The sequence below is a fragment of the Abramis brama genome (assembly GCF_963993115.1).
Source record: "Abramis brama genome assembly, chromosome: 7".
NCBI classification, from domain to species: domain Eukaryota; kingdom Metazoa; phylum Chordata; class Actinopteri; order Cypriniformes; family Leuciscidae; genus Abramis; species Abramis brama.
In genome coordinates this window covers 45,851,330-45,864,710 of record NC_139969.1, presented here as the reverse complement: position 1 = coordinate 45,864,710, position 13,381 = coordinate 45,851,330, and the positions used below count along the sequence as shown (strand labels likewise).

General features: G+C 40.7%; 1 protein-coding gene across 1 annotated transcript in view; it reads right to left on the bottom strand.

The window, feature by feature from the left end:
• The window catches only part of LOC311086316 (cadherin-2), a 96,182-nt gene that overhangs the window by 62,428 nt on the left and 20,373 nt on the right, over nucleotides 1-13,381 (bottom strand). The window contains exon 3 of the mRNA XM_084119130.1: nucleotides 4,502-4,725. Coding sequence (XP_083975256.1) covers nucleotides 4,502-4,725 — 224 coding nt within the window. The remainder of the gene's footprint in view (nucleotides 1-4,501; nucleotides 4,726-13,381) is intronic.

Sequence of the window (13,381 nt, the reverse complement as noted above, 5' to 3'; positions counted from 1 at the left end):
AAAAACCCGGTAAGGTCTAACAGTGTATATATATATATATATATATATATATATATATATATATATATATATATACAGTATATATATATATACAGTATATATATATACACAGTATATATATATATATATATATATATATATATATATATATATATATATATATATATACTATATCACTATAGTTATTTTATTTGTGTTATTACAAATAAAAACAAAGCAGCAAATTACAAACAATAGGGCAAATACAATAAAACAAAAATATGAATTAAACTAAGATTTTCAGGTGCAATAGGTTTATTTAACATGTAGTTAGAAACAGTACAGACATTTAATAATCAAATGTAAAAAATAAAATACTGCATTGTCTTCAATGAATGAATTAAATATAAACGTGTTCTTATTAAAGCTACAAAAGTTATTCAGTCAAGAGCAGTGAGTGATGTTACAGGTTTATTAGGCTGCTGTCCCTTTAAGACCAAACCCATATTACTGATACTGTAACAGGTGTGCTCTGTGTCTGTTTCCCTGTGACCTAGTTTTCCCTGTTTATCTGTCAGATTGGTCATTTCTTACACGTGTCCTGTTAATTATCTAATTAAGTTCCTTTGTTTGCTCTGTGTATTTAGACCCCGTGTTCTCGTTAATGTTTGAGTGGTTTTCTTCTGGTTCCTGAGTTTTGTCGTTAGATAATCGTTCTCCTTCGTCCTTCTTGCTATTTCCACTACCACGTTCTGTAACAGATACACATCCGCTTTCCACCCAACTGTTTACTTTCACTTGAGACGTAACCGGCTGAGTTTACATCAATACTCCACACGGGGGCATTTTGCAGCACTCCTTGTTTTATTGTATAATCATTTGTCAGGAATATAGACCAAATGCAATAAAATGACTATTAAAGCTATTAGCAGCCCTTTAAGATAATACAATTGTAAATAATAAAATAATAGAAAACAAAAGACAGGGAGAGAGAGACAGACAAACGAGCTGCCATCATGGAACGTGGGGAATATATTGGAGGATTTGAGGGCGCACTAAACATTAATCTTCCAGATGATCCGTTCCAACATAATTCCACACAGAACTCTACACTACAGACCCCAGATCAACAGTCCAATCTAGGGCCATAAGTGCAGTGGGCTCCAGCCAGCCTGAGCTAACCAACGAAAGCCCCAGCTGCAAGCTTCAAAGAGATGAGCCCAGCGAAAGGAAGAACGTGTCAACACTAGATAGTGTGGAAGAGACTGATTGGTTCAGAGATGGCACAGCTCGGGGCCCGACCAAGATAACGGCAGAGGTTGCTTGATCCCACCTCCTCCTTCTTGATGACCCCTGAACGACCCCAGGGTTGAAATCTCTTAAAACCACAGAGACTGAGACTTTACATATCAAAATACATAAAATCATCCCACAACAGAGGAAAATGCCGCCTCTGAAATAAAGACAGAGCCTAATTGGTCAGAACTCATCCAGGAGGCTGTTTAAAATCTTAGAACCCGAACAAAGCATTAGCATATACTTAGAGTAGCCATTGAGTAGCCGTGACAGAGTAACCAGACGGACGAGTAGCCATGTAGACGAGCAGACGAAAGAACCCAACTCAAGATCAGGAGAACATCTCATCTCACTTTTCCTTCTATTACTTAGTTTTCTTCTGCTTTCGTTGAGAGTCTCGGTTCTAAGTTAAGTTTTGCTGCAAAGTTTCGGTCCACGATTCGCTTCCAGCTTCAAACACTTCCCATCCATCCGCCAGCACACCACGTGATTGGCCGCTCGAGACAGGCACGAAGAGACCGCCAGCCAATCAACGAGCCCGAACGCAGACAAAGGAAAAGCCCTTTTCGAGCAAAGGAACGCAACAAACGCAAGTAGCCTCCAGACTCTTAGCTGAACTGGTGCTTTGATATAATATTTAATAACCCGCCTAAGAAACGACAGAAGGGTTAAATTAATGATTGATGGTTCGTTCAGATCATGTCTTATAAGTGCATATATTGCTAGAAATTTGGGATTTCATCATCTCACTCTTAAGACTCATTCTTTCCTCACTTTCTTTCTTTCTGCAACTCGTATGAATGTGTGTGTTAGATATCAGTTTTATGTGTTAGAATAATCAATAAAGTCTTTTAAAAAGAAGTGTTCTTGTGTTATGTGCTTACAAATTTAAGTTACCTTGCTAATAAAGAGTGTTTTCACTAGTTTGGATATTAATATCCGCTGCAGAGTTAATAATTATGGCCTGTTCTAATAAATGCTGGACGAGTCATTTGCTGCTCGGCCGTATAAGTGATTCTTTCAAGATTCCCTATAAATAAATTGATAATTCCCTTTGAGCTAAATTTACCTGTTTGATCATTAAAATATGTATCACCATATTGCGCATCCATTCATCCAACAGTGCCTTGAGCTGCCGGAGAGACAGCGCCTCGGACCGCATGTTACTGACAGCTTTGACATCATCTTGCTTCACATCCACAAGCCTGATGGGTTTGGCACATACTGTAGCTGTTCTTGATGTAAAATACAGTGCTACACTTTCCCCTCACATTCACTGACTTTCTGAGACACCAACGTAGCAAGGCCAGACAAAATCAACACAACAAAACGCATACAATCGTACATAAACTCTAAATACTGGGGAAAACAGCAGTCGAGTACACAATCGGCTTCCAGATAAGTAACACAATTACACTACACTGGCATTCATACACAATTTAAAATATACAGCAAATCACATTTAATACACGTTTTTAAATATAAAATCACATAAAACATAGTAGGAAAAAAATATACTATGGAAGTCAATGGGACCCAAAAACTGTCTGGTTACTGATATTCTTCTAAATATCTTCCTTTCTGTTCAGCAGAAGAAAGAAATTCATACAGGTTTGAAACAACATGAGGGTAATTATATGATGACAGAATTTTCATTTTAAAAGTGAACTATTCCTTTAATGATGAATGAGTCATAGAAGCATTCATTCAAATGATTGGTTCTGGAACTCAGCAACTGGGTCACTGAATCTCAAAACCCTGGATTCGTTCAGAGACACGTAACTCTTAACTCTTTTGGAACTATTGTCATTGGAGAAATAGAGTAAAAACCAAGAATATTGACAATATTATGTCAAAAATGTCACTTATCACAATATTCAAACTTTGTTTACTGAACTGTTGTATAAAATTTGCAATCTCGCCAATATTCTGGAAATATTAGTTAATAACATGTTATTAATATAAAAATAACTCCTACTAGGGCCATTTTTCCACCATATCTTTTGGGTCCATTGTATTAATTCTGCTGGCATTTGGCCCCCCAATCCCCTGATACCGTCTGACTCTGCTTCAAGAGAAACATCGACAAAACAACAAAAAGAGCAAAAAGGCTTCTGGGGGGTGTTCGGCTCGAGGTCATGGTGCAAAGGACCCTAGGTTGAAATTACTTCGAACCATCCCTTTAAGTGGAATCCGTTTAGCCGGAAGCTATAATTTTACTTTGTAACGTGTTAAATATGGATATTTTTCTTACACGGACGCTTTGCTTCAGAAGGCCCTTATTAACCCCAGGAGCCATGTGGAGCACTTTTATGATGGACAGATGCACTTTTATGATGATAGATGCACTTTTATGATGGATAGATGCACTTTTATGATGATAGATGCACTTTTATCATGGATAGATGCACTTTTATGATGATAGATGCACTTTTATGATGGATAGATGCACTTTTATGATGGATAGATGCACTTTTATCATGGATAGATGCACTTTTATCATGGATAGATGCATTTTTATGATGGATAGATGCACTTTTATGGACTTCAAAACAGAAACAGCCATTCACTGCCATTATAAAGCTTGGAAGAGACATTTTCAACTCTGATTGAATTCGTCTGACAGAAAAATGTCATATACACCTAGGATGACTTGACGGTGAGTAAATCATGGGGTCATTTTCATTTTTTTGGTGAACTATCCCTTTAATGATGATTTGAGAAGTGTACCAACAAATGTTATGTACAAAAAATATGTTTAAATAAGCTACAGACATTTCCCATACAGACATTCATTTAAAGGTTACTAAACAAATCTTGTTTAAAAGAAAGCTCCATATTATAGGGCAGTGTTATTATCTCCGGAATCACTACATTACAGCTATAACTGTGTTAATATCTCCATAATCACTACATTACATCTATAAATGTGTTAATATCTCCATAATCACTACATTACATCTATAAATGTGTTAATATCTCCATAATCACCACATTACATCTATAACTGTGTTAATATCTCCATAATCACTACATTACATCTATAACTGTGTTAATATCTCCATAATCACCACATTACATCTATAACTGTGTTAATATCTCCATAATCACCACATTACATCTATAAATGTGTTAATATCTCCATAATCACCACATTACATCTATAACTGTGTTAATATCTCCAGAATGCCTCTTCCAGCTCGGACTCATGATGCAGATGTCGTACCTGTGATGGATGAGCTCTGGCTGGGATCAGTGTGAGCTGTGTCCTCCACTGCTGACGGGAGGCCTCGTCCTGGGCTTTAATGAGCAGAGGAGTTCTTGTCCAGGAGTGGGACGGGTGTAGCGGGCGGAGCGCGTACACTACTCCATCCACTGAGATCCAGAAGTCTTCAGGCTCACTGCATTCAAACCTCACATGAGCCCGTCTGCCACAGTCCACATACTTCACTGCCAGACACAACAAACATCAACAATTACATCTCTTTGAGATGTAAGACATAAATCAGGTTACATGAACATCAAAGTCTACTATTTCTTACATCTGTCTCCTGAGAAATATACTCTAACACCCTCTTATTTTTCGATCTCAACAACAAGATCTCAAGAGATCTCAACAACTTTGCAAACTGTGCACCAGATCAAATGTCTCATTATGAACTCAAACCAGGGCCGTGCACAGACCTTTTGAGGGGCATGTGTTGAAACTGAAAAAGGGTGTGACAAACAACAGCGACAAATTAGAAATAAAGGAAGACCCCATGCTAAAGTTGGATATAGGCTACAGCAATCAGCTTCACTAAACAGCCGAACGAGCTCTTTTAACATGGACATTTAGAAGGATGGATTTTTTGCTTCAAGTGATAGGCCAGGACTAGGTGAGTGAACTTATATTTATATTGTCTTGATGTCTATGTTGTTTTCTATAAATATTTAGGTATATAAGTGACCAAAAAAGCCATTTTAAAGCCATAAAATCCGATCGCTAAAATTGTGTGTGCTTCCTCTAGATTAAAACCACCAGCCGCCACTGCTGGCGTGTGATTTGTGAACAGCGTACAAAAAGACGTGAAATTAATGTAACCAGTAATTAGGCCTAAAAAAAAAAAAAGATTATAAGAAAAAAGGTAGATCAAGAATCATTTTGGAATTGGATCGTGACTCCCAGAATCGGAATGGATTTTTGTCCGATTTTGAGCTGAATTCTGACTCGTGCGAGTCTTTTTTGAATCCGGCCGATTTTCAGCTTTGTCGTGCAGTGTTCGGGGGAAACGAGAGGCGATTTACCTCTCCTGACAGGCAGTCGGATGGTCGAATGAATTTCTGGCATGTCAGTAATTTTGGTCGTTCTTCGTAAGGATATCGCACAGTTGAAGCAGAGCTACAAACCGATTGCCCTAAACTCAGTCCTCACTGCACCTGCACGAACACAGAAGTTAAACCATTTAATCTTTAATGCAGCAAGGAGTAGGTAACCTTGCTGAAATCGCACAATGCATTGCCCCTAATTACTACTTCCAAAAACAAATGATCTGAACAGATGATCTATAAGCACATACATGATGACTTCTCAGATCATTATCTAGTTGTGATGTATTGACTGACTATTGCAATAGTGAGGTTCCTTTAAGAGGCTAAATCCTGCGGAAGGCGTTCCTGTTTTGGGGTGAATATGTGTTTTTGCCAAAGTGTTTTCTGGGGCTGGCCGAGCTAAGATGCATTTTCTATGCTGGAGATCTTTACTATTCACAAAGTTATGGACATCTCATCCTGTTATTCAAGTATCTTACACTGGCGACTCAAACTCCAGATCACGACCCCTGATCACGCCTCCAGATCACGACCCCTGATCACGACCCCTGATCACGCCTCCAGATCACGACCCCTGATCACGACCCCTGAACACGACCCCTGATCACGACCCCTGATCACGACTCCAGATCTCGACCCCTGATCACGACCCCTGATCACGCCTCCAGATCACGACCCCTGATCACGACCCCTGATCACGCCTCCAGATCACGACCCCTGATCACGACCTCTGATCACGACCCCAGATCACGACCCCTGATCACGACCCCTGATCACGCCTCCAGATCACGACCCCTGATCACGACCCCTGATCACGACCCCTGATCACGACCCCTGATCACGCCTCCAGATCACGACCCCTGATCACGACCCCTGATCACGCCTCCAGATCACGACCCCTGATCACGACCCCTGATCACGCCTCCAGATCACGACCTCTGATCACGACCTCTGATCACGACCCCAGATCACGCCTCCAGATCACGACCCCTGATCACGACCCCTGATCACGCCTCCAGATCACGACCCCTGATCACGACCCCTGATCACGACCCCTGATCACGACTCCAGATCTCGACCCCTGATCACGACCCCTGATCACGCCTCCAGATCACGACCCCTGATCACGACCCCTGATCACGCCTCCAGATCACGACCCCTGATCACGACCTCTGATCACGACCCCAGATCACGACCCCTGATCACGACCTCTGATCACGACCCCTGATCACGACCCCTGATCACGACTCCAGATCACGACCCCTGATCACGACCCCTGATCACGCCTCCAGATCACGACCCCTGATCACGACCCCTGATCACGACCCCTGATCACGCCTCCAGATCACGACCCCTGATCACGACTCCAGATCTCGACCCCTGATCACGACTCCAGATCTCGACCCCTGATCACGACTCCAGATCTCGACCCCTGATCACGCCTCCAGATCACGACCCCTGATCACGACTCCAGATCTCGACCCCTGATCACGCCTCCAGATCACGACCCCTGATCACGACCCCTGATCACGCCTCCAGATCACGACCCCTGATCACGACCTCTGATCACGACCCCTGATCTCGACCCCTGATCACGACCCCAGATCACGACCTCTGATCACGACCCCTGATCACGACCCCTGATCACGACCCCTGATCTCGACCCCTGATCACGACCCCTGATCACGACCCCTGATCACGACCCCTGATCACGCCTCCAGATCACGACCCCTGATCACGACCTCTGATCACGACCCCTGATCTCGACCCCTGATCACGACCCCAGATCACGACCTCTGATCACGACCCCTGATCACGACCCCTGATCTCGACCCCTGATCACGACCCCTGATCACGACCCCTGATCACGACCCCTGATCACGACCCCTGATCACGACCCCTGATCACGCCTCCAGATCACGACCCCTGATCACGCCTCCAGATCACGACCCCTGATCACGACCCCTGATCTCGACCCCTGATCTCGACCCCTGATCACGACCCCTGATCACGACTCCAGATCACGACCCCTGATCACGACCCCTGATCACGACCCCTGATCTCGACCCCTGATCACGACCCCTGATCACGACTCCAGATCACGACCCCTGATCACGACCCCTGATCACGACCCCTGATCTCGACCCCTGATCTCGACCCCTGATCACGACCCCTGATCACGACCCCTGATCACGCCTCCAGATCACGACCCCTGATCACGCCTCCAGATCACGACCCCTGATCACGACCCCTGATCACGACCCCTGATCACGCCTCCAGATCACGACCCCTGATCACGCCTCCAGATCACGACCCCTGATCACGACCCCTGATCTCGACCCCTGATCTCGACCCCTGATCACGACCCCTGATCACGACTCCAGATCACGACCCCTGATCACGACCCCTGATCACGACCCCTGATCTCGACCCCTGATCACGACCCCTGATCACGACTCCAGATCACGACCCCTGATCACGACCCCTGATCACGACCCCTGATCTCGACCCCTGATCACGACCCCAGATCACGACCTCTGATCACGACCCCTGATCACGACTCCAGATCACGACTCCGATCACGACTCCAGATCAAGACCTCTGATCACGACTCCACATCACGACCTCTGATCACGACCCCTGATCACGACCCCTGATCACGACCCCTGATCAAGACCCCTGATCACGACCCCTGATCACGCCTCCGATCACGACCCCAGATCACGACCCCTGATAACGACCCCTGATCACGACCCCTGATCGCGACCCCTGATCGCGACCCCTGATCACGACTCCAGATCGCGACCCCTGATCGCGACCCCTGATCGCGACTCCAGATCACGACCCCTGATCATGAATCCAGAGCACTCAAAATCTATTGCCATTTTCAAGCACTATTCAAGTAATTATGGTTTTGGGAAAGAGCTTGCAATTCTAAAATGACATGATATTCTAAAATGATATGATATACTAAGGAAATTAAGAAAAAATCCAAAAATGTTAGACAAAATATTAGCTAAAAGATTTCTCTAACAAGCTAAACTATTCCACGTCACAAGCTATTGGCTCAGTTCCCTCTCAAAGCAATACTGAATGTCAACTGCAACATCAATAGTAGATAACACACTAAACACACAGAGCTGAATGATGGGAATGGTGGGTAATGTGTGTGGAATGCTTACAGGAGGGCTGATGCAGCAGTAGACAGGATGCAGTCAGCAGAGAGACGGCACACTAATGCCTCAAACCACACAACACATTACATCCACCTCAATACAGCCATTCAACACGCGTGCGTGAGCGCACACACACACACACACACACAGTCACACAGTCACACACACTAACTGTGAGTCTAACTGTAATTATTTAAGCAATCCCACGGGAGCAAGAGTGCTGTTGGTCTGAATTTCATCACAGGTAAAAAAATTACTCATTTTTAGACCAACATTATGATTTATTTTACACAGTGATGGACAAAGTACACAAATCATGTGCTTGAGTTAAAGTACAGAGACTCTCAATCAACCGTCATTTTGTTTGTTTATTTATTGCAATTTGATTAATTTGCCCCATCATCAAAAAATTAGTCTATATCAGATAGAACAAAGTTTAAAGAGTTTAGAGCTCTGGCATAATTTTGAACTATTTAGGTGGTGTCAATTAGCCAACAATAGTTATAAAGTAAGATTAGTGGGTGCAGACATTAAATATGTATTGAACAGCAAGTACAAAACTCTCAAACTCCAGGTGTCAGTCACTGACTCCAAACAGTGCACATACTGTAATAAGAAGTGTGTAATTTAGGAGTATGAAATATTGCAAAGTTATTTGAAAGAGAATTAATTTAACCAAAGTCAAGGGCCAATTGCCCTACTAATGTGAACACTAATCATCATAATGGTGACTGTGGCTGCACAATATTGGGGAAAAAGGTGACATTGCGATGTTTTTTAGTGATATATATTGCTATATGTAAACAATTCACCAGATGACTAATATTAAATATAAATATGATATATGGTCACTAATATTAAATTGGTCAAAAATAGCAAAGAGCGCTCCTGTTATAATCACTGAAGATGTAACTCATGTGAAAACTGATATAATCAATGAATCTGACTACACTGCACAAACAATCTCTCATTTACATGGTGTCTACGCTATATTGGTTATAATGAGAGGACTCATGAGTGCCATTTCGAGCAGATTTCATCTGTGTAGAGACTCATTTAAACAAAACTTTGACGGATATTTTTGCAACCAAATCTTCATTTTCAGTGTTTTTCTCCTGCGCGTAACTGCACGTTTGTTAATAAAGTAAAAAAAAAAGAAAAGAAAGAACCCCGGAGTTATTGATATGTATCAGACAGACCTCTCTTGTAGATTACTAAATGGAACTGTGCAAGTTTTTCTTTTTGTATTCAGCAGCAAAAAAAAATAGCATGACATATGAGTTAAGGAGAGACACTACAGGTGAATAGGGTAAACTTTTAAAATAATAGATATCACCATGAAACTTCCTCAGTTGATTACTTATACTTACACAAGTTTATTAAAAATGTATTTCAAGTTTGCATGTTTAATTATGCAAATTAGGCATTATCTCATTAAATATGCGAGATTTTGCATACATTTTCGGTAGATAGATCTGAACATATGATAAAGCCAGGTGAAATTTTTTTTTTTTTCATTTTGTTTACACACAAGATTTTAACCATTTTTTCTAATTAAAATGTCACATAAATCAGGCCAGGAATGATTTATTAACAAATCCCTCTGAAAATATCTTCAGAATACTGCTAAGTGTATAACTGGAGAGTTTGGTGTACACAGGTGCTACATAGGCTGAGATTTTTGTACTGGAGAATGACAAAAAACTCATTTTGAGAAAACGGCAGTTAAAGATTTAAATAGCTCTAAATGAGAAATCGTCGTTAGCTTTAAATCCCCCTTTGGACATTCTCGATTGGTTACTGATAGAAAGGAAATGCCCATATTTGGGATAGCGTTGTGCAGGAGACTCAGAGCTTTACAACGATACCGGTCATGACAGACTTCAGTGAACAGACAGAACTCGGCATGTCGCGTTGGAATGCTAACTTCTTGGTAAATTCGGGAGAAACTTACTTCCGCAAGTAAACAAAATGTAATAAAATAAACATCTTAATGTATATTTTCAACGTTTTCTTTATAGCAGCTTGAAAGAACACATACTGAAGGAGTAAACTAGCCCAAAATCTCAAAACTGACCACAAATATAGATGTTTTTGCCTGCAGTGTCTCGCCTTAATTTGCCTTACCATCATCTCAGATGCACACACTCTGGTGTCGATGCTGAAACCCTGTACTACTTCAAACAGACTTCAACAACTTGTGTACACATACTTTGTGTTGTGGTCTTGCTGGGCTCAAACTAGCATCCAGCAGAGCACATAAGCGGGTCCACCACCACGACGGCGAGGCCATTAGTACCTGACAAAGGACACCTCGAAGGGCATTAACCTGCTTATACCATGGTCACTTGCCAAATAACACATTTTTAAAACATTAGTTTATATTTTAGTTAGTTTTACAATCGAAATCTAAAGTTTTTAAAAGTAGGCTAATGATAATAAATGTGTCTGGAAAAAATAACGAAGCATTTTAAGTGTTTATTAATAAACTAGTGTTTTGTAAATCAGTGTAGGCTGCAAACATATCTCCATACATCTCCGCTGTAAAGATGCGCCTTTCATCGGACAGGATTACAGAATCAGATGGTAGCCTACCGTACGTATTTGCTTTCAATTGGATTTTTTCGTTGGTGGACATTTTTATAAGCTTTATATACAGTAGATAGCTATATTTCAGCTATATTTCTCATGTCTGTGAGGCTTGTCTATACACTGTTTTTCAGTTAATTTTTGAGACACGCTCCACACTCCGCACTATTGTTTGTGGGCTAATTAGTGCCACAATAATTTGTTTATTTTATTGGCTACTTATATTTTTCATTTTTGTTTTGCATTGAACACCATTTAAAGGATTTGCTGTGCACCGCAATGCCATCCTCCCATAGACGGACACGTTAAGAGCCACCTTTATTTTCTTTATAATAAAAGGTTTCTATAGGAGGAAAACGCTTAACGTGGCGTTCAGGGACCTGGATATTGGATAGGGGGCGTTGGCCCAAAAAAGGTTGAGAACCACTGTTGTAAACGAATTCAACCCAAGCGCTCTTTGGTGTGGATGATTACGTTACTGTTAGGTTACAATTTGACAATTTGATTGGTCCAAACAGATTTTGTTTGGGCATAATAGCTCCACAACGGATCAAGTCCAAGCCGAACTTCCCGACTGGCATCCAGGCTAACTGTTAGGTGTTACAGTCTTATCACTTGCCTGTATTTTGTTCCATATTCATGAAGACTTACAAAAGGAGATGTTATGACGAATATCATGTCAGCTACTTTTTCATACTGTAAATTAAAAGGTGAATGAGAATGTCTCTGTCAGCTCAATTGTCATGTCAGTTTTTTATTTTTCTTATAATAATTGTTTGCAGTTTGTCTGTAATGCAGCTGATTAATTTTTGTTTGTTTTTTCTATTGAAAGAGAACAGAATATTTAAACAATGCTTGAGAGCATTTGTGTGTGATTTGAGTTGGACGGAAATCTGAAAACCTGAAAAAAATTCAAAGAGAATGGCATGTTTAGCTGGCTCAAAGTTCATTAAAACAACCATTTCAAAAGCTGAAGTGATTTTATATATTATAGTTTGAATTATTCAGCTTTTTCAATTAGTTAAAACACTGAGTTATATATACTCAGTGTTTTAACTAATTGAAAAAGCTGAATAATCGTTCCAAACATACTTATTAGTCAGCGAAATAATCAACGATTAGTCGATTAATCGTTATAATAATCGTTAGATTAAGCGATTATCAAAACAATCGCTTGTTGCAGCCCTAATAACCTTGTCTGAAATACTGTATTGACTGGGTTTAATAGAATTGCATTACTAAAAAGAAACTAAAATACAATTTTCATTGACTAAAACTAGACTAAACTAGATGAAAATAGTTGTGGATAATTCTGACTAAAATAAGAGTTAAGTGTTCAGTTTGATGGGAAAGAATACCACAAAACAGATTAGAACCTTTAAGATAAATTATTAGTGTATTTAGTATTTTCTGTGTTTGATAAGAAGGATCAGTGAAATTAATGACAAACTAATCCTGTGTCGTTCAGTAATGTTTATGAAGAAGCTGCTGATGTCAATAGTTTGAATTATGACTAATATTGTTTAAATGTATTTCAAAGTCAAAATATTTCTGATTGATTTAGTTTACCCCTAAACGTTAATTAATGCATTAACTATCAAACATGTACTAACATGTTTAAGGCTGCTGTTATCATGCATGAATCATTATGACTCCTGTCGTAGTTAAGGATGGCTCTTCATTGGTTCATGATTAGTTCATATCTTCACTAATCATGAGATCATATATTCAGGTATTAGTACATGATTGTTCATGCCCTGTTATTGTAAAGTGTTACCATTAAAATGATTATGAATGTTGGGGTGATTATTAAATTTAAATTCTAAAATGTAAGAGTAATTATTGTAGTCCTTGTTCATTTTATATGGTTTTCAGTTCTTCTAAATGTTTAATAGGTTTGATTCTTGCAGCAAGTCAAAGAAATGTTAGCACTGGTGCTGTGGAGAAGAGACGGGCCTGAGGAAGATCAGCAGTTCCAGTCAGGACGGGGTTTCTGAAGGCCTACAGATGTTCATCTCCACCCAACAGCT